Source organism: Cucurbita pepo, chromosome 7 (assembly GCF_057944985.1).
Source record: "Cucurbita pepo subsp. pepo isolate OVF chromosome 7, ASM5794498v1, whole genome shotgun sequence".
NCBI classification, from domain to species: domain Eukaryota; kingdom Viridiplantae; phylum Streptophyta; class Magnoliopsida; order Cucurbitales; family Cucurbitaceae; genus Cucurbita; species Cucurbita pepo.
The window spans coordinates 3092764-3114672 of NC_141804.1; the positions used below are offsets into that span (position 1 = coordinate 3092764).

General features: G+C 35.3%; 3 protein-coding genes, 1 non-coding gene and 1 pseudogene across 4 annotated transcripts; 2 read left to right on the forward strand and 3 right to left on the reverse strand.

Moving 5' to 3' along the window:
- Positions 1 to 784: 784 nt before the first annotated feature.
- TRNAL-CAA (transfer RNA leucine (anticodon CAA)) lies at positions 785 to 868 on the forward strand. Its single transcript has one exon. It is a non-coding gene; the product is annotated as a tRNA-Leu (tRNA).
- Positions 869 to 1638: 770 nt separating this feature from the next.
- LOC111798149 (ethylene-responsive transcription factor RAP2-1) lies at positions 1639 to 1923 on the reverse strand. The gene has a single exon (XM_023681140.2). It carries the CDS (start codon positions 1921 to 1923, stop codon positions 1639 to 1641), a length of 285 nt encoding a protein of 94 aa, XP_023536908.2.
- Positions 1924 to 2626: 703 nt separating this feature from the next.
- Positions 2627 to 8370, reverse strand: LOC111798150 (long chain base biosynthesis protein 1). The gene is made up of 13 exons (XM_023681141.2): positions 8218 to 8370; positions 7628 to 7833; positions 7443 to 7537; positions 6293 to 6384; positions 5885 to 5978; positions 5735 to 5807; positions 5527 to 5659; positions 4722 to 4896; positions 4257 to 4397; positions 4087 to 4182; positions 3768 to 3909; positions 3295 to 3422; positions 2627 to 3219 (listed from the first exon to the last, which is right to left on the reverse strand). The coding sequence occupies exons 2-13, from the start codon at positions 7731 to 7733 to the stop codon at positions 3043 to 3045; spliced, it is 1452 nt and encodes a 483-aa protein (XP_023536909.2). The 5' UTR covers positions 7734 to 7833; positions 8218 to 8370; the 3' UTR covers positions 2627 to 3042.
- Positions 8371 to 10890: 2520 nt separating this feature from the next.
- LOC111798785 (uncharacterized protein At4g06744 pseudogene) lies at positions 10891 to 12764 on the reverse strand (annotated as a pseudogene).
- A 1037-nt stretch (positions 12765 to 13801) lies between these two features.
- LOC111799069 (Mannose-P-dolichol utilization defect 1 protein) lies at positions 13802 to 20876 on the forward strand. Its single transcript, XM_023682464.2, has 8 exons — positions 13802 to 14074; positions 14688 to 14841; positions 15945 to 16017; positions 16190 to 16256; positions 16477 to 16536; positions 19835 to 19895; positions 19980 to 20021; positions 20581 to 20876. Exons 1-8 carry the CDS (start codon positions 13928 to 13930, stop codon positions 20682 to 20684), a joined length of 708 nt encoding a protein of 235 aa, XP_023538232.1. The 5' UTR covers positions 13802 to 13927; the 3' UTR covers positions 20685 to 20876.
- The last annotated feature ends 1033 nt before the right edge of the window (positions 20877 to 21909 follow it).

The following is a 21909-nucleotide window of genomic DNA, read 5'->3' on the forward strand; positions in this document are numbered from 1 at the left end:
AATTGATGGTTGAAATTTATCTCAAAAAAGAAAAATGAAAAAGAAAGTAAAAAATGGTTAATAAAGTGGAGAGAGAGAGGGAAATGATTGTGATTTTGTTGGTGGGCTTCAAATAATATGTTGGGCCCAATGACTTTTTTTCCAAATTTTTTTTATTTTTATTTTTATTTTTATTTTTGTCTCCCAAGAAAGTGAGGGAAAGTTGAAAGAAAAGGGTGAGAATTAGATGGATGCCACTCCCCCACATTACTTTTTCTTACACTCACTTATTCTTTTTGCTTCACAATATTTATTTTATAAAAGAAATTAAAAATCATTTTTAGTTCCTCGACCTACGACCTTTCATAATAGTATGATATTGTTCACTTTGAGCATAAGTGCTCACGACTTTGTTTTGGGTTTCTCCAAAAGGTCTCACACCAATGAAGAGAGTATTATTTGATTATAAGCTCATCATCATTCCCTAAATTAGCCGATGTGGGGCTTTCATCTAATAAACCGAGAATGAGAATGAAGTGAGAATAGATTTCTTTCTATTGTTAAATAGGGCTAAAGACGAAAATTATATTACCCATTTTTATTTTTGCCCCGTTCTCCCCCACCCCACTTTTTATATATATATATATATCAAGACACCAAACTAATTTATTATATATTTATGATGTATTCTTTTTGGGAGTGTTTTTACTTTTTTTTAATAGAAATTAGGTTAAAAAAATAAATTTTTGTTTTTACATTTTTTAGTTATATTTTATTATTTATATGTAAAAAAGGGTTCAAAAACGTCAGGATGGCCGAGTGGTCTAAGGCGCCAGACTCAAGTTCTGGTCTTCGAGAGAGGGCGTGGGTTCAAATCCCACTTCTGACAACACTTTATAATTTTCTTCGTTTTTCTTTTGGCTTGTCCCGTTTGATAACCGGACGACATGACGATCACATTTCGTTCTTGGGCCTTTGGGCCATTTTTTTTTACCAATGAGCTTAGCCCACTACGACATGACGTCTCTGTTAAATGTTAAAATGTAATTTATTTATTTGCAAAGGGAAAAATATAATTTTTCCATTAGATTAGTCTATTAATCAAAAGCATAAGATCTAAAGTTACATCAAGGCCAATTCAATACCCTAAATGATTATTATTTACATTAGATGAAAATCAAGATGAATTATTTACCATAGTGCAATATATATATATATATATATATATATTTTATAATAGTAAAAGAAAAGAAAGTATTAATATGTTTCAATGTTGATTGCAGCTGTTTATTAAAATTTAAAAAAAAATTGGAAAACCCACCAATATAAATTGTTAAAAACAACCTCTTTTGTCTGTCATTTTATGAAAACACCAAGTTTGGGGTTTCCGTTCACCACGGCGACGGCGACGGCGACTTTATACTCTGATTTGTGAACTCCACACGGCGGTTCTCCAGAAGAACTCATCCTTATCATTATCATCTTCTTCTTTCTTCTTGTCCGGAAGATTAAAAAAAAAAAAAAAAGAACAAAAATTAATCCAAAAAGTTAAAAACTAATGCAGAACAAGAGTTAGATTAGTAGTCGGATCCATCAACCAACGAGCTTGCTTTACCATCTCCCCTGGTTCGAAGCTATCAATGAAACAGTGATCGTCAATCAAGCTTTGTCGGAGCTTTCCAGGTCCGGAAACTGGTTCAAATCAGGCTTGTCGGAAATGGGTTTGGATTGGCGTTGAGCAGCATGGTGGGCAGCGGCGTCGACTCTAGCACCGACCTCAATAGCTCTTCTGCGTATTGAAGAAGGGGAAAGATCGAGCAGCTGGTGATTCATGTCCTGTAAGATCAGGTCCGGGAAGTTACGGCGGGCGGATGGTCCTCTCAGGTAAAACACCACCGTGTCGTAGGCTCTGGCAGCGCTCATGGAGTCTCCCGCTTCATTCATAGTACAACTGTGATATCCCACATTGGTTGGGGATGAGAACAAAAGACCCTTTATAAGGATGTGGAAACTTTCCCCTAGCAAACGCATTTTAAAGTCTTGAGAGGAAGCCTGAAAGGAAAAGCCCAAAGAGAACAATATATGCTAGCGGTGGATCTGAGTCGTTACAACAACATCGACTAGATTGAATTCCTTGCGTAAATCCCATAGCAAAAATGAAAAGACCAAAAAGACCGAAAAGAAAAGACTCAAAAGGGGTTAGACTGGGACAAGGACGGGAGGCCTCGCCATTTCATAGAGAAACGTATGATGATATTAAATGGTGACCGACCAGCACGAGTCGTGGATGTTAGAAACTACGACTCTCCACAATGGTATGACATTGTCCACTTTGAGCATAGGCTTTCATGTCTTTACTTTGGACTTCCCCAAAAGATATCCTACCAATATAGATGTATTTCTTACATATAAATCCAGGATCATTCCTCCCAATAATCACACAAATACAAATAGGGACGACAAGGAACCCAAAGATGTTAATGATTAGACGAAACAATAAGACCATATTGAGAGAGACCAATAATAGGTTACTATTTTTTGTATGATGAGAAGAATCATAGCATATAATTTCATTCATTATAAGCCATTGTTCGAGCACAAAACAAGTGGGATTACAACTTAGATAAGGTATACTTTGTTACATAAATTTGAATGAAATAGCTTCATATATAAGATTATAACAACAATCTAAATATACCAAATATAATGATCAACAATTACAGTATCTAGTCAACATGAACCATCCAACTATGCAGAAACCAGAATATTGAGACTTCAAAATGAATTATGAATTCTGTAACTACCAAAGCAATTGAAGGAAGAATATCAGCCTATAGCAAAAAATCCTAACAAGCAAACAAGATGATAAATTATTCTCCCCCCTCCCCAAGCAACAACAACAGTTAAAATGGATGTAACAAGATGATTATTGATCCTGCTAAACTCCTAACCCCGGCAGAATAAACATAAAAGGGTACAAGAAAATCATGATTCTAACCTTGAAACAACTATTAAATGACAACAGAAACATCTTCGTCGGCCCTGCATCAAGCTATTCAACACCTATTTGTGATCCTTGAGCACCACTGCTGCAACGCTTTTCAATGATTCTATAGTCTTCAGCAAATCAGATTCAGAATGGCCAGCAGACACCATCAACCTGATTCCTACTGGTAATCGACATTTATCAACCGTCGATCGTTTAGAAGTCGCAACAAATACAGAGTATTCCTTGAGGGCCTAGAAACACACAAATCTTCAGAATATATGGTGAAAACAGTAAGTTTGTATTAGAGATCAGGTTAAGTTACTTACACGTTCAGCAATGTTTTCAAGGAGTTGTAGATCAATTTGTATTGACCCTGTAGATTTCTCTAATAAGAGAAAGACAATGGGTGATTCTTGATTGCTTCCTAGTTTAAGGCCTGGTATATCTGACAATCCTGCATTTTCCCAAGAAAATGAAGGGTTTATGTTGCATGCAGCATGTATGCCTATCTCTTATCACAATACCAGCAGCTGAATTGATATTCAAGACTAAACAATACAAAATATTCTAAATAGTGAAAGGAGAACATAAAATCTTAACATTTATTACTTTTGGATCAATAAGACTATCTTAAACGTCAAAGGAAGGCCCATATAATAACTTACATAGGTCTTTAGAAGGAAAAAAGAAAAAAAAAACTTATATAGGCATTCTCTTTGATGTTTAATAGTAGGAATCCTGTGTTAAATATAGATAAATTAAGGTCCTACACACGATTAGACATGAGAACAGAACAAACCTTGCCACAAAATAGCTATGTTCTTTTTCAGCTTTGTTAACAGAATAGGATTTTCCTCTATAAGATCTATGGCAGTAATGGCAGCAGAAGCTAAATATGGGGGCAATGAAGCAGAAAAAACATAACCCGAACTGCTCAGGCGCTGCACAATTAAATACAACCAAATTAAGTACTCAAAGCTGTAGGAATGATAACTGCAATCAACTAAATTTGTCAAAAGATTTTGGGGAGCAATAGATAAATTTTATTGATCAAGGTAAACAAAATGGAACAAGATGCGGAGAAACATGAAGTTTTTTTAACCATCAATTGACAATACCTGGTGATCAACGACTCTAGCGCTTCCACTGCAGAATCCTCCTTCTGTAGCCAACGCATGCCCCATAGCGGCAGTTACTATATCTATCTTATCCACCTGCAACATGAAACAATCATCAAGAATCTAAATCTACTAGCAGACAAACCTAAAAATTCTGTTTATAAACATACAGAAACCCCACAGTGTTCTGTGAGACCTCGTCCAGTGCAGCCAAGTACTCCAAAGGAGTTGCTCTCATCCAATATAACACGAAATCGATACTCCTCCTTCAATTTGACAATCTCGTCCAATGGTGCAATTTGACCAGAATTCTACAAAATTAAAAGTAAAATGTCAGAAGGTTTTGGACAAGCCAATTATAACAAATGATAAATTAAAAAGAGAGAGAGAGAGAGAGAGACAGAAAAATAAAAGAAAGGAGAGAGAGACACAGAAAGAAAGCATAAAAAGCTCTAAAGGAAATCCTTTAGTGACACCAAACTAGCAAGATGAGCATCTCAGACAAATTCTTTAAATTATATGAAGATCACCATCTTCACATAGAAGAACTGTGTAATGTTAGGATCATGCTACATCCAACTTGATTTCAGATGTATACTGTAAACACAACATCCAAATTTAATGAGTAGAACAACCTGGTACACTGCTTCAACCACAATATAGCGTCGCAGTTTCTTAGCTCTTTCATTCCCGACAGTGATTTTCTCAAGAGTATCTCTCAAGGATTTCATATCATTGTGCTTGAAATATACAATTGTGCTTCTGGATAGATATAGCCCATTTTGTATTCCCCAATGAACACCCTCATCCCTGCCAAAAGAAAAAGGAATTGCTTTACTCTTTAACACAGTCCTAATCTGCAATCAGTATTTACTCCCACTGTAAAATAATAAGCAGAAGAGAAATAACAATATAGTTGGACCCAACCCAATCTAATAAAAAGATATGAAGACCAAACAATAACAGCATCGTATGCCGTCATAGTACACGGCTCCTAAAGGTAACCCTGTGACATATGGATGAACTCATACAAAAACACTACTCAGAAAAGGAGGGGAAAATGGACAATAAGCTTTCCAATAGCCTTATCAATATTCATCCAAATTAATTTTAAAAAATCCCATTGAACTTGAGCCAGAATTCAGAAAATTAGTTAAAAATACACTATATTTCAGTCCTCTTGAAACCATAGATAAACACAAAACATGTTCATCTTCAGCCCAAAAGAATAAAAGAAAGAGAAAATGTACTAATGTTACTTTTGTCAGAGTTACTAGAAAGTTTCTATATACTGATGTTTTAAATCGAATCATGTTATATGATAAAGGTGACAACACAACAATAATAAATAACAGCACAGGGCCAATTACCAATTGCCTAGTGAAAACAACATATATTAACTTTAAAACAAACTAAAAATTAAGCAATTATGGTACTCACACTACAATGACATCTCCTCTTTTACAAAAAGCTGGAATTGCACTAAACGTAGTAGAAAGTCCATAAGAATACAGAATTGAGTCTGGAGTTCCCAAAAATTTTGCTATTCTGGCTTCACAATCAAGGTGTACATCTGTAACCATATAAAAAACAGTCATGTAATGCAAACTGCCGCAGAAATCAGTTTAAATTCAATACCCAATCTTACCAATTGTCCCATAAAACCCACGAGGACCACATGAACCTACACCATATTTCTCCAATGCATGTGTACATGAATCCTGAGGAAAACAATTACTGTTACTAGTTCTAAAATGCTAAGAATCTGTGCACATTTTAATCAAAATTGCTCACGTACAAGTAACTTCTCGTGGCCTATCAATCCAAGATAATCTGCAGATGAAAAATTCACTACTTCTTTTCCCTTGATAATTGTATGCGGTCCAGCAGAACTGGATAAATGAAATTTGTAAGGAAAATCAGAGAACAGACTATTGAGAAAATAAATAAGAAATTTAATAACTTATCAGTAAAGAGTTAGAATTTGGCATAAACGAATCACAAGGACAGGTTAAACCTCAATAAATTGAACAACAGTAAATTATAGAATTCTATTGTTTTTTTTTTTAAGTATTATTACACAAGAGTTAGAAGTTTGCATAGTTTACAGATGGAAGTACATCGAATGGGTATCCAAATAAGAAATGGTAACTTAAGAAATTCCCCGCAAAATAATTTGCAGTCCGAAAGAGAAAGCTCTAGTCACCTTTCCAACACTGGTGGTTCATACAGCATCTCTTCTGTGAGTGACGGGATAAGTGGCTCTGGAACCCATTCATCACATAACTCATCTATTTCCTACAAGGATCAAGCATAATTATAAGAGAGATTGTGCAATGAAATGTAATGGAATACCAAGTACATATTAAATCACCATAAAAATAGAGGGAAACATATGTACAAGATAGAATGGCAAAAGAACAAAGACAGAAAAACCTTATAAAATGAAAAAGACAAATCAGATACAAAGAGAGTTAGAAGAGGTCTCTCTTTTTAACCAGAAAATGATATTTAGTGCAAGAACTTTCAAGATTAGTACTTCAAACGTAATAAAAAGAAAAGACGAGACTACAAAATTTAAAAAAGAAATCAGAGGCCACTCAGAAACCGTTCAAATTTCAGAAGCATTATAAAAGAAAGTACATTACAGTCTTAATGAAAATAATAATATATCTCGTTTACAGCTAAACAGAAAAAATGCAATAAGCTCTGAAAAATAATGGATTTGAAGTAAAGAATCCTTGAACATTCATTAAATAATATTACCATGTCAACGAGAATCCATCACTTATCAGTTGGGAGAAAAGTTCATATAATCATTTAAACCCAGTTATAACTTGCTAAATCTAGTTTTATCAAAATTTAAGTTTATCTTTTCACATATATTTACTACATTATATTAAAATCATGATAATTTATATGACCCTTCTTCCTTGTTACTCTAATAGTTGATTTTTTCTTCCTTGTTACTCTAATAATTGATCATTGTTGTTGATATTCGGCATGGGTAATAATAACAGAAAAACCAATATGAAGATGGATTGATTTCAGAAAACTAATAACCTGATGTTTGCAAGACTACAAAATTAATAATGATGGATAAAAGGCTATGTTTTTTTAATTGTTCAAACTTTATATACCATTATCTATATATGGCCCTCTTGAACTCAAATCTTAGATCCACCACTGCCAGCCTAACATCTATTCTCTACCAGACAAGAACAGCGAATCCAGCTACTTAATTCATACAAGCATAAAGGAATCATCACATTGGAAAACAATCATGCCTTCACGTATGTAGCTATTTACATTTGACAAGGGCAATAACAATTTGTAATTTGGAACAACTGAAAAACCTTCTTTGTTAAGGGCCGCTTGGGGGGCTTGTAACTCTTCTGGGAAAGGAGAATAATTATAACCACCAAAAGAAGAACCTCCACAAATAAATGTCCTTCAAGAAAGAGGAAGAAATGAATAATTCACCTAACAATTGAGACATAGAGAACAGATATAAACCAAATCCTTTGAGCTAAAATGATACCTCCAATGTGCACACCAAATATAACTGCCCGAGCAGAGGGAGCATCAAGAATCAAGGTTATCCAGTCTAATGTAGATTTCACTACACTTGAAAACATCGATTCCATTACTATCCCCACCTGAATCTAGTTTAACACTAAAAGCTTGAACATCAATTGGACGCATTCACTTGCTTCATGCTTAGCCCAAATACCACAATTCACAACCCTGCATTGTCCATTTTCCTTGTTAACATCATTAAAAAGTTAAAGTGAACCCTGTTAGTAAAGCACTCAGATACTTAAAAGGTGAAAATCAAAGGTTTACTTGGTCCGGAGAAATGGGCCAAGAAGTGAAAAACCCCATTTCTCAGCAATCAAAAACCGTAAATTCTGCATGGTATCGTACTGAAGCAATCAATCGCATGACACTAACTTTCAAAGTGAATTGAGTAACAGGAATATTAAGATGGGTAACGGATCTAAAACCAGAGTGACCCTAGGCTAGCACCGAATCAGCTCAAATCTTACACCGCCGTCCACACATCATGGAGATATCCGAGGAAATAGAAACGGAACAAGATTAAGGAGAAAAAAAAAACAATGAAATTACCAGATAATTTTGGAGAATAGAGAAACATAGAGCCACGATTGACGATGATGAGATGTGGAATTTTCTCTCGTCGAAGATTTGGAAAAATAAATCGAGAGAATGCGTCAAATCTGGAGAGTGCACGTAATTAAAATATGTAAAATTAATTTATTTATTCTTTAATCCCCGTAGCCTTTACCTTGTTTATTCTAATCGTCCAACTTCAAAATAATAATAATAATAAATAATAAATTTGATATCTATTTATTATCTGTTCAAATTAATTTTGATTAAAATTTTAAATATTTCAAAACTTTCTTCAAAAAAAAAATTGAGAAATAACCATAAACGCCTACAATCTTGAAATTTGCAAAGCTAGAGGTCCTCCTAAAATCTTTGCAAAACGTTCACACTAACTTAATGGATTGATTCCAACCAAGAGCTGGTTAGAAAATGAATGACTCTCAGATCGAACTTGGAATCTATGATGGTCACTTTTAGATACCAAGACAATTCACTCCAGAATTAACTTGATCAAAACTAATTCAATGAATCCGTTTAAACATCAAACCTAAAGCAAGGTTTGAAAAAAAATAACACCAACAGTATCAATAAAATACAAAGGTTTTTTTTTTTTTTTTTTTTGCTGTATTCAACAATTCATCCAAACATGAATATTACATGCCTTTAAATAGGCCCAAAAGATAACCTTAAGATAATAAAGTTCAGCCACCTACCACAAATCACTAATAAATGCTATTAAATACAAATTGAAGAAAATAAGACGTTTGTCACTAATAAAGGCTGTTAAATACAAATGGAAGAAAATAAGACATTCATACAAACTATTAATAAATGCTATTAAATATAAATAGAAGAAAAGAAGACATTCATAAATTATCTTAATTGGTTGTTCAACTAACAATGTCAAGTCTTCTAATCACTTTCCAATTACAGACGCTTCTTGTAATTGCTGGGTACATGGAAGTGATCAGTTGTTGGATTCATATCAATATATATATATATATTTAAAATCAAACACAAATCTTTATAAACGCAAAATATTAATATTTTGTATTTAAAAAAAAAAATATTAAATCTCATTACGTGGCATCTCAACAATCTCGAGGGCACGGTGCTCTTTTCCTTTAGATAAAACAATAAATGTCTGAACAATAAAAAAGAATAATACTTTATAGTATTAAGTTGATTTAATCTTTTTTTAATTGACGTGAAAACATGTACGAAATTTAATTTAAGTAGTAACGATTTAAAATATTTAAAATATATAAAAAGTATATTTTTCTTTGGTTTTTTTATGAAATCATCCTCTCCATAATTTGTAGATTCCATAGGTAAAAAAAAAAAAAAAAAAAAAAAAAAAAAAAGGTTTTTAATAATTATAATTAATTACTCAATTAATTGATTTAATTAAATATATAATTAATAATAATGAACTATAATTAATTAAATAATCTATTGTCTTAATTATTTTAAATGTTACTATAAATTCTGTTTTTTATTGTTTTAGTGATAATATTATTTGAAATAATTTACTACATTGGTATTTGATTTTTTTAAATTTAACATGTATAATTAATTATTCACTTTATTATTACAAAAAAAAAAAAAAAAAACTTAGATAATTTTTTAATTTGAGAAGTGTCGAATATTTAAACATTTCAAATTTTTTATTATAATTAAATTAATCAAAAAAGTCCTCTAATAAACAATTTGTTTATGAATTCACGGTAAACTAAGTCTATCAAGTCCATGAGAGGTAGAGCTCCCAAGTTGTGTTTTCAGCTCTCTATTTAATCAAGTCTCAAAAAACGGCAGGCTTATTGACTCGATTACGAAAGCTACTCTAGCCCATGCATATCAAAACACAAGCCCTCAAGGTAGAAGTCTATAACTCACTCGAGATTAAGATCGAGTCACATATGATCATCGATAAAAATTGATATTTCCAATTAACATATTTATAAAAATGGATTAAATAGTTATTAGTCTATATCTTATACAAACTTATCCTACAAGATATACTCATTCACAAACTTTGTCAACCAACAAACCTTATCCATCTACTATCGACACGTTTTAAAACCGTGAGGCTGACGACTATACATAATAGGCCAAAACATACAATATCTGCTAGCGGTGGGTTTGAGGTGTTACAAACAGTATCAGAGTCAAACACCGGGGCAGTATACCAACAAGGACGCTGGCCCCCAAGGGGGTAGACTGCGAGATCTCATATCAGTTAGAAAGGGAACGAAACATTTCTTATAAGGATGTGGAAACCTCTCCCCAGTAGATGAGTTTAAAAATCGAAAGGCTGACAACGATACGTAACGAACCAAAACAGACAATATTTGTTAGCAGTGGGTTTGAGCTTTTATATGTTCAATCTTCAAGAATTTCCCGTCTTTTTACTTTTTAGTTAAACTCTTTGAGTTTGGAGTTTATTGGCGTTGAATCGAACTATCCGGTCTTTCGAGTTTGTTTTATGTTGTACTCGATTACCACATGATCCATTTGACAAGCCTAGACTTACTTGAGTTCGCATCAATCTATTATTGCCATTCATTTATAATGTTTACGGAGAGGCTGCCAAAAGAGGATAGGATCTTATAGGCTAAAAGAAAGAACGGGGCTTACATCAAATCATTAAACGCGTCTATTAAGGAGAAGTTAAGGTCTTTCAAGGGCCGCATACGAACGAGGCGAAGGAGGAACCATATCATGAACTGAAGCAACCGCAGCCACAGTCGGGAGCTTACATGGAACATAGTTGAACGAGTTGGCTCGTGGGCAGCTCCTTGGTTTACAGAAGAACGTGGCGCATTCGGCTGCAGTCTTTTGGCACTGGAAGAGCCCGGAAGGCAGTTTCCTTGGACGTGGAGCCTTTGAGCTGTGATTAACTTCCGGCAGTGTGGGCCGACTCGGGTGAAATAGTTGTTGCTTAGAGTTATGTTGTAGACGTGTGGGAGGCTGCAAAGGGACTCTGGAATGGCTCCGTACAAGTGGTTGTTGGCTAAGTTAAGGATTTGCAAACTGAATAGGCAGCCTAAGGACTTGGGTATTGGACCTGTTATGATGTTTGAGCTGGCGTCCAACACTGTGGCTTTTAGTAAATAGCCTATCTCGAACGGCAGACAACCGGAGAGGCTAGTACCTCGCGTAGAGTCCTCCATGCCCGCCCAATTGTTGGTGGGATTGGACCTGCACCAACCCATCATTTACATTAAACTAACCCATAAGCTTGAAATTTTAAATCTCTCCTCACTCTCGTGCGAAACCACGAACTTCTGCAACGGTATAAGTTCTTGTGACTTTTCTTTTAGTTTTTTCAAAATATCTCATAACACTAATGGAGATATATTTCGTACTTATAAATCCATGATCATCCTCTTAATTAGCTAATGTGGGACTCCCTCTCAACAATCCTTCCATCGAACAATGTAGATCATAGAGTCTCCCTGAGACCTATGAAGCCCTCGACCAGTCGCCCCTTAATCGAGACCCGACTCCTTCTCTAGAGCCCTTGAACAAAATACACCATTTGATTTGTTCGACACTTGACTATACTTTTGAGGCTCACAACTTCTTTGTTCGACCCTTGAGGATTCTATTGACATAACTAAGTTAAAGACACGACTTTGATACCCTCTGACCTCTACAATGGAATAATATTGTCGAGACATAACTAAGTTAAAAACATGACTCTGGTACCATGTTATGAATCAAGGACCTCTACAGTGATCTAGTATTGTCCACTTTAAGCATAAACTCTCGTGTCTTTGTTTTTTGTTTCCCCAAAAAGCATCGTACCAATGGGAGATGTATTCCTCGCTTAAACCCATAATCATCCCCTTAATTAGCCAATATGATATTCCTTTCTAACAATTCTCTCGTCTATTTGGAGCAGGTTTCTATAGACCTCAACAAAGTAAAGTTACCAGAAATTATGCTCAAAGTGACAATATCATATCAATGTAAAGATTCGTAATTGGTATAACTATCCCAAAAACTAAGTGGTGGTGTTAAGAAGGATGGAGGACCTGTAAACTTGTTAGGCAGCAAGTGTGACATAGAGCGCGGGCGTGTTACCGAATGTAGCTGCCGGGATCGTCCCAGTGAACCCATTGTTGTTAATAAACAGCACATCAGTGTCAATATTAAACAACCGATCCGGCACCGAACCATTATAACCATTGAAACGAAGGTCCACAAACGACAATTTATTGGCTCCAACAACAGACCCAGGAAACCCACCAAGGAACTTATTATTACTCAAATCAAGCTCATACAAGAACCGCAACTTCTTAATATTCCGCTTGATAACGCCACTAAAGTTATTCGAATTAGCATGAAAGATAGCAATATCCGGCAGGTTACGTATGAAGCGGTAGAAGTTCAAATGGGTCGTGAGTGATGTTCCTTTTGAGCTCTTGAGTTATGTCAAGGATTGTGGCTCGGTTGGCTAGAGGTCCCGGGTTGCTTTTGGGGCGGCGTGGCATTAGCTTAACGCACCGTGGGATCAGCGGCGGCCTTGGTCGGATTCGCGTTTACGAGTTCAAGAGCAAATTCAATTATTTTCACGACTTAGGATCAAACCGTTATAAGTATTGGAATTTAATTGGTTTATAATGTCAACTCATCGTTACGTTGTAGATTCTTTGTTTTAGCTTTGATTTGGGTGATTCAAAAGGCTTTGGAATCGTTATCCAAGCTCTATACCGTGGACACTTCAAAATACTAAAATTATTAGCAAGGAAGAACACATTTGTTCTTAGCAATTAATTTGATATTAAGAGCCAAAATCCAACATTTATGCCCAAGCTTATGAACACATGTTGTTTCTAACAATCTCAGTGTCTAAACAGAATCAAATCTCAATATCTTAGTTTGGTAAGTGTCAAAGTCATGTTTGTCCAAGACGTGTTCTCCATGAATCTTTGCCACTTTTAACGTACAAGCCCATCATAAGCAATTTGCTTGAAAACGAACTGTAAGAAAAAAGGAGCTCTCTTAGTCCTTCTATTAATTTCGTTGAACGAGGATATTTTAGATTCCATATTTATATCTTCTACGAAGACGAACATCTTTGTGTACCCTTCAAAGTTTAAAAGGGATAGTAATTGGTCATATATTTCTAACAACAAAATCAAGGAATGCAAGGCGTGTGCCATTCACGAGGCTAACCATGTGAACGTAGGGTTCGATCCAAATTCCCATTTTCTCCTTTGCTAAGTGGTTTGTTTTTATTTATTTTTGTATATTGATTTTCTTTACAATTTGAGTTTGTCCTTATAATCTAATTTCACTCGTAACATTTTCTACGAACATATTTACACAAATTTTAAAGTGTAAACACACTTTTGTAGGTAAAATAAACTATAATATAATGTTTGAAATTTAATATTTAATATAAATAATGACTAAATATTATTACTAATATAGGGACATATATTTGTAACGATATTCATAGTTTTATTTCTATGAAAGAAAATAATTGGGCCCGATGGGCCCTGCTCGTGTAATTTTGGCCCATCGTTTTTGGATATGAAGCCCATTATCAGATCGACGACATCCCGGCTAAATTTGGGAGCCGAGAAGAAAGCCGGCGGATTGATTTGGTGATAAAGTCTTCGTTTTTAAGCGAAGGACCGATTTGGCATCATCGCCTTCCTTCGTCAGCGTTGTGATCTCAAAAACGCCGGCGGAGATGGAGTTTTTTGGAATGGACTTCAGTTGTGTTTTCGGATCTCTAAGCGACGGCAAGTTCCCGGAGAAAAATTGCTTGCTACCCCTCATCTCTAAGCTCCTTGGCTATTGCATTGTCGCCGCTTCAACCACCGTCAAACTTCCTCAGGCAAGCTTTTCTCTCTTCCCCCCCTTGGCCGGAGTGTATTTGTTCGAATTTATCGAAGGAAATGTGATGGATTAAGTTTTTATTTTTTATTTTTTAATCTCTAGCATCCGTAATCGATGTTCTTGGTTGTGATCTCTAGTTCCGGTCTGCCCTATATTTTGTGTTATGAAATTTAAGACTCGCGTATTGTTTGTGAACAAATTTTCGGTTGTGTAAAATGGGGATCGGTCATAAATGATTATAGGTTGCATTAATAGAGTAACCAATGGGCATTTGTTACGTCATTGGGTAGTAATTTAGTTATCGTGTTAGGTTGTGACATGAGATTAGTCCAAGTAGGGTGTAGCTAAGAATCGAAACTTGTTCCAAGTTTAGCCATGTGCTAAATTAATCCCTTGAACTTATATCAATAACCGTATAAAATTCCCCACCCTTGTTTTGGAATCAAATTGTTTATTCATTAATTCTTCTCTTCCAGTTCAACGTTTCCGCCTGAATAGTTTTTACTACTTTAATATGTATCCTACGATGAGAAATGTGGCTCCCTGTTCCATTTTCGTTTGTGGGTGCTTAACATTATGCCATCATTGTAATGCACAGTTTGTTTGTACAGATAATGAAGATTTTGAAACATCAGAGTGTCAGAGGACTTAGTGTTCTATCCTTTGAGCTAGAAGTCGTAGGTTACACGATTGCTCTGGCTTATTGTGTCCACAAAGGACTTCCATTTTCAGCTTATGGGGAACTGGCATTTCTCTTGGTTCAAGGTATTGAAAACTACTAAAACCGGCCACTGTAAACTTTTTCTGGAAAAATCTTTCCTGAAATGCGTTACTGATAATAATTAAACATAAAAACGGTCAAAATAGGAAGAAGTGAACTGTATTTGATTATTAGACTGTATTTTTATTATTCCTAACTTAATTTAAGGTTGCCAACTGATTGGGTAGATGATCGTTAGAATGAATTATTGAATACTACTTTTAATGTTAGTATATCGATGTTTTCTTACGTTCTGTACGTGGTGGTTATACATTATGGGTTAGTTGATAGATAATGGTATAGATATAGCTTATTTTAGGAGGACACTTCACACCCTTGTGTACTAGCATACAGTAAAAGGTTTCTTGGAATCTATGACCAAACCTTTTGGTTTTTGGTTGCTTAAAATTATTCTTGTTTTCTCACAATTTCTTTATCATGATTTGAAGGAAACATTTGAATTTTTTAGCTAAATTTCAAAAATAAAAACAGGTTTTTAAATGTTTTTTTTAGTATTAAAAAATCGTCTTGAATTTTGAAAACATCCCCAAAAAGTATATAACGCCAAAGAATCCCATAGGTGGAATTGATGTTTATAAACTTAATTGTCGAAAGGCAAAAAGAAAAAACCAAATGATTATGAAATGGGGTATACATTTTTGACAATTGATACGAGCTTCACCTACTGCACTATGTCAAGCAATGGCATAACGTAGGGCATTCAGGTTCTAGTTCATTTTCTAACTTTATTGCCTTTGATTAAGTTCAACCCAAGTGTAAAGGATAAGTCTTATTGCTTCTAAATCAAATATAGACTTACCGGCTCTTCTCATTCCCTACACTATTCTGTTACTGTTGGTTGTATAGATAAATCAGGTTCTTCATAATAAGGGTACAAAATGGAGTTCTGGAATAGCCAAGCGTACTCTTAGTTCTTAATTTGCTCATTGTGCTAGGTTGCATTTCCAGAACCATTGGTTATATGCTCGCTTGAATTTTGTTTATTCAAATGCATTGATTTATTTATTTTATTTGCTACAAATCAAACCAATTTATCCTCTTTTAATGGACTTTTTTTTTTTTTTTTTTTACTTTTCTTTTGCCACAGCTATAATTTTGGTTGCCGTCATTTACTATTACTCTCAGCCTATTGGTATGACAACGTGGTTCAAGGCATTACTGTATCCTATTTGTTTTTCACTAGTTCAGATTTTGCTTTTTTCCTGTTGCATGCTTTAATAATGAGAAACATGCAACTGTTATCCTCCTATTTTTTATTTATTTATATATTGATTCTGGAAAAAGAAAAAAATAGAGAAACTTGCATCGAGCCTTAACATGGTGGCCACTCAGATATTGTGCTCTAGCACCAACGGTTTTAGCCGGTCAAATTAACCCTGTTCTCTTTGAAGCTCTATACGTAAGTCTCATACTGTTTATTAAGATTACTTAATCCATGTTTTAAGCTTTTCTCCGTTTCTTGTATAATGTTATTTTAGATATTTTTTCTGTCACTAATTTATTTGTTTATTCCTCAAAGGAAGTAAATAAATGAAGAACAATTGAAGACTTACATCTACGTGTATTGAAGTTTTTCTCCCTATACTAAAAGCTTTCCCAATTTGTAAACTACCTTGCAGGCATCTCAACATGCAATTTTTCTCTTCTCGAGGATCCCACAAATATGGAAGAACTTTTCTGTAAGTTTATTTGAAGGTCCTATCATACAATTTCAAATTTTTAATGAATATTATATTTGTTGATCATCATGCGTTGGTGTATTAGTCAACAATAAGAACCATGGTAGCCACTTATGATTTAATTTCCTACAAGTTCTTTAGCAATCAAACATAGTAGATTCAAATGGTTCTGAAAGTGACTTTGGTTTGCGAGTTCAAGCTGAACTTAACGCATGTTTTATTTAACAGACCCACTCACATATATATCAATTTCAGAACCATGGCTGAACTTAACCCATGTTTTATTGATATTTTCTTTCTTTTTTGAAAAGAAACCAATCTTCTATTGAGAAAAAGGGAAGAATATATGAGAACATACGAAGAAAAAAGAAAAAAAAAACCACATAAGGAGTCCAAATGACTAAAAAAAAGGGGAGAGAGAGAGAAAAGATTCCAAGCCAAAAGAATGAAGCTTAGTTGATACCACACAAAAATGTAATAGATATTGATTTTCATACTAGGAAAGCACTTTCTTTGTTCCTCATTTAAGGCGAGATAGTTGCTTGCTTTGTAGCCTTAATACCTAAGAGTTAAAGTACTCGAGACTAAATTGAATTTTTTGGGCACCATCTTCATTGATGTTTATGAATATTTATACAAGTTGTATAACAAATGTTGCTACATCAATGGAATCATGACTCAACCATGGAGGATCACCCTCCTAAAACAAAGGAAATAACTAAAAATAAAAATGAAAATGGAGGAATTCTCCTTACAATACGGAACTGACAACAACACATGAAGAAAAATTCAACCAACAACTAAAGATAATTTAAAATGGTTAGCCTTCAATTATTCTTCTTGTTGTGGCATTGTATCAGTTTGCCTTTATGTTGTTTGAGAGGTGAGAACTAGTTAGACTTGAGAAAATTTTACATTTGCTGAAAGTAGCAATGGTATAGATTAAAACATCGTTGCAGCTAGCCTTCTTTCTTGCCACCTATCTGTGTCATTGCTCTTTTGGTGCTACCATGCTTTTCGGCTAAGAAGCACGGACATTTTAGTTTGGCTAGCATGTTTGTGTACGACATGAGTTGGACACCTAGATGCTCCAACAATTGTTGGACATGTGTAGGACACTTGTTGGGCACATATAGGACACTTGTTGGGCACATATAGGACACTTGTTAGCACTATAGATGTGTTAGATGTCACAATCCACGATGCAACTATGCCCTCAAGAAAATCATGGAGGGCGATGGTCAGTTTAAAGGGGAGAATTTTACAGCCGTATTAAGAAGAGAATAGATTGTGACCCTCATGTGCAGTCAGTCAGAAGCATGGTACCCGTTGGACCACGTGAGGGACCAGAGAGACAAGTGTCATGATGCGATCGAGGAGGATGAAACTAACACATCAAGAATTGTGGGCATGATGCGATCGAGGAGGATGAAACTAACACATCAAGAACTGTGGGCATGATGCTAAGCTATGATATAAGAAAGATTAGAGGCAATGGTGTCATCAAGGGTGTCAGAGACAGGCTTAAAGGGGGCTAGGTAGGACTCTGAGCCATAACCTAAAAATTGGGGTTGTAGCGTCAGTTTTGACTAGTAGCTTTGGAGTTAAGTTTGTATAAGTGTAATGTGGAAGCTCGCTAATTTGGTGTCCATTGGGCATGATGTCAAGCTAAGGTATAAGAAAGGTTAGAGGTAATGGTGTCATCAAGGGTGTCCGATACATGCTTAAATGAGGGGGCTAGGTAGGGCTCCTAGTCATAACCTTAAAAATTGGGGTTCCGGCATGAGTTTTGACAAGTAGCTTTGGAGTTAAGTTAGTATAAGTGAAATGTGGAAGCTCGCTAATTTGGTGTCAATTGGACACCAGATGGACTTTACGAGGCCATATGACGCTTTGCCAAAATGATGTTTACTCCTGCCAAAAGCAAAACACCTTACAATGTACAAGAGGGAGAGACATGGTGTCACTTCTCCATCACCCTTGGGCCCCATAGTCTAAGTGAGCTACCCATGGAACATGCGTGTGTCATAGTGTGGGAAATTGTTGCAGGACGAATGTCTTAGGCGTCTTCTTTTGGGAATGAGTTCTCGAATCTAGTGGCGGGTGGCATGGGTGTGCCAACATTGTGCCTGCCCTTTGAGTCGTTGGTGGATGTATTGAACAGTTCTTCGGCATGGTATGCAACAATGACTCGACATGGACACAGGAGGGCTCATGCCTCAATACTACTCTGATGACTTATGTATGAGATGCTCCGATCATTAAAGTTGACTCATGGGTCGATTCTAGATAAGTGTTCCTAAATGAGCAGCGAAGATTGATGACCTTTTGAGGCTTGGAATGATATCATGAAGCATTGGAGGGACAATAAAGTTCCGGCGTAGCACTGTACAATATCCTAATAGGTCTCAGTAAGTGCTGAAATGACTTGGTAAGCTATGATTGAGCATTTAAGGCCATTTTGACCCAACAAAGGGTCCAAACACATCCGGTTGAAGTTACCGATCTATGTAGAAGCATGTGGGCCATGTTGTTGAGAACCAAGATGATGAATAAGATGTGATGTTGCATTTGAAGGACCTTGACTAAGAGTAGAAGAAAGTCGTCTAGGGTCGCAATCGAATGGAAATACACATACAACAACATGCATGGCAAAGTGAAGCTTAGTTTCTTCTACATAATTCATGTTCAGTCGGCGAAGATGATCCTTGCCTAAGGTCGGACGAAACCATAAAGAGAAGCGAAAAAGTGTAATGAGGCTTGAGTTTCTCATAAGGCGTGTCTAAATCATGATGCCGCACGGTTTGAAAAGTACGCCCGTGCAATGGACACTAGTTAGATAAAGTTGTTCAACATTGTAAAACATGAATCAAATACTTCTTAAGTATACTAAATTGACTTTTAATAATAAATTTTGAGAGTGAAATACATCAAAATCATATATTTAAGCATGTAAATGCATATACGTATGGACAATGAATGTTCTTGTATAAAAATTATATATACTTTAAAGATGTATATTTTAATAAATGTGCCCTTGTCTTAGATTTTGAGATGACTTGTAACAGTATCTGTGTCATGTCGTATCCAAGTCTTGTATTCGTATTCATGTTTCTTAGCTTTCTGTGTCATGTCGTATCCAAGTCTTGTATCCGTATTCATGTTTCTTAGCTTTCAGGTATGTTATATATTATTTATAAATATTATTTTCTTGGCTTGATGACTTGTCTTAATTTTATTTTGTTTTGATCTCTCCGTTGTGAAAGTTCTTGTTAAAAAAATAATCTTCTCTTTACAGAACAAAAGTACTGGGGAGCTTAGCTTTTTAACATCCTTAATGAACTTTGGAGGTTCTATGGGTAAGATGATTGTATAATGAAATTTAGTGGTCGCATCAGTTTCCTTGCGAAGTTATCAAGGTTGCTTTCATTTTTCTCTTGCAGTGAGGGTTTTCACCAGCATCCAAGAAAAAGCTCCAAACAGTGGTATCCTTTTTTTCTTCACTTAAACTGTTTATGTAGTCGTTTTAGTGATGGCATCTTTAGAAGGAATTTGGATTCAAGAATCAGTCGTAGGAACATCACAGAAGTGAAGTCGCATTGTTAAAAAAAAAAAAATCCCAAGGTATTATTAGTTCTCCGAAACTATGATTTTGCAAAATGCAGGTAGTTTTGGATTTTATGGGTTGAATCTTTAACAGAACACTTCTTCTGATTTATTAGCTTCCTTCAGTTTTTTTTTTACTCATCGGCTTTATTACTTGAAAATTATGAACTTGATGGGAAGTTTTTAATATTCCTTTTTTTTTTTTCCCTTTCTGTTTGCAAATATATATGCATAAGTTAAGCCTGATTGCCTATGCAAGCATTGTATTCATCTGCAAACATAATGCGACATTCCTCCTGGTCTTTGAAATCTTGCTTCACTGGCGCTCTCTGGCTTTATGAGTAACCTTTCGTCTTTATTTCCTGTTAATATAATCCATTCAAGTTCTTTTCCTAGTTTATTCATTTTGACAAACTGTGGTCCTTAAACTTGTCAAAGTTCTCTTGGGATCGGCTCTTTCTATTGCAACAAACGGTACCATTTTGAGTCAGATAGCTCTATACCAGAAGAAGGATGAAAAGAAAGGGAAGAAAACAGATTAGAGGATGAAGACTTGCAGTTGTGGCTTTGCCATATTGAAGATTAATGCTTGTATGTAGTAAGTAAAGGTGAACAAAAGTCAACTGTCTTAAAAAGAAAGGTTTTGGACTCTCTACTTCGTGACAGTTTCTCAAGCTTAGTCTTTAGCTTGTTGAACACAACTCCTCCTCAAGATAATCATTTTATTACAAGAAGTCCAGAGTTCTCTTTTCTTTTAATATATAATGGCACATTGATTGCTGGAGTCATTCTAGGTTTTGATTGTGATCTCCGCCTGGTCACCTTCGCCCATAAGTCTGTGTATGGGGTTGTAAAGGGGAAGGAGGTGAAATGTACTTTGCACTAGATTATAGATTTACCTCGATTTTTTTTTTTAAAATCTCAGAATGATATTTGTTTATCTCGATAAACCTTTGGTCGATTTATTGTGAATGCACACACTCCTTTTCAGGAAGATGACTGAAACTAGATCATTGGACTTGGCATTTTGCTAAGTAGTAGAACTATGTAGAGGATATTGTTGTGCAGGTACATTTGAATGGAATTGGTAACTGCTTCTTTTAGCAAAAAGTGGCTAACCTCAAGTTCCAAGTGCTTGTGAAACAAAGTTGCCTTACAAAAGAAAATGTCAAACTATATATCATTAGCAGTCAGGTAGGTAAGATGTTGGTAGAATGTGAAAGTAAACTGCTTTTTCTTCTTGTCATTTTCTTTATTTCCTTGCCTCTTATTCTGATTTGATATCTAGATTCAAATATATTATACAAAAGTACAATAGCTGAGCACCAAAGGAGCAAAGTAGCAAAGTTTTTATTTCTGATACTCTTTTTCTAGTGACTTATTTTTTCTTTCCCGTGTTCTGTGTTCTTAGATGTCATAATTTTGTAGTCCATTGCTAAGCAAAGTTTGCTTTTGTTTCTCTGGGTTACATGGATTGGAAGTTTGGTTTTAGGGTCTCAATTAGCAGATTTACATCATAATTTGGAAACAAAATAGGAGGTGTTAGGAGGAAGAGAGCAGAGCTTGAGATGAAGTTTAAGGTGAGAAAAGGGGGGGTTTGCAATGTGCAGTGGGCTGTTCACTCAACTGGGGGGGGGGGGGGGGGGGGGGGGGCATCACTAGAGGCAGACCATGTACTGATACTTTTGTTGTACTGGTTCTGGATTGTCATGATAATTCTGAAAGGGAGAAAAGCAATGTCAACTCAATTCTCATCATGATGTTTCG

Bases quoted from the DNA above. Each gene is read 5' to 3' on its own strand.
- LOC111799069 (XM_023682464.2), top strand. From the start codon at position 13,928: ATGGAGTTTTTTGGAATGGACTTCAGTTGTGTTTTCGGATCTCTAAGC. The intron at 14,842-15,944 runs GTATTGAAAACT...CTTTTGCCACAG, and splicing joins GGCATTTCTCTTGGTTCAAG to CTATAATTTTGGTTGCCGTC. The intron at 20,022-20,580 runs GTATCCTTTTTT...AACTTGTCAAAG, and splicing joins AGAAAAAGCTCCAAACAGTG to TTCTCTTGGGATCGGCTCTT.
- LOC111798150 (XM_023681141.2), bottom strand. From the start codon at position 7,733: ATGGAATCGATGTTTTCAAGTGTAGTGAAATCTACATTAGACTGGATA. The intron at 7,538-7,627 runs GTATCATTTTAG...TCTTTCTTGAAG, and splicing joins ATTTGGTGTGCACATTGGAG to GACATTTATTTGTGGAGGTT. The intron at 4,897-5,526 runs GTGAGTACCATA...TTCTTTTGGCAG, and splicing joins AGAGGAGATGTCATTGTAGT to GGATGAGGGTGTTCATTGGG.
- LOC111798149 (XM_023681140.2), bottom strand. From the start codon at position 1,923: ATGAATGAAGCGGGAGACTCCATGAGCGCTGCCAGAGCCTACGACACG.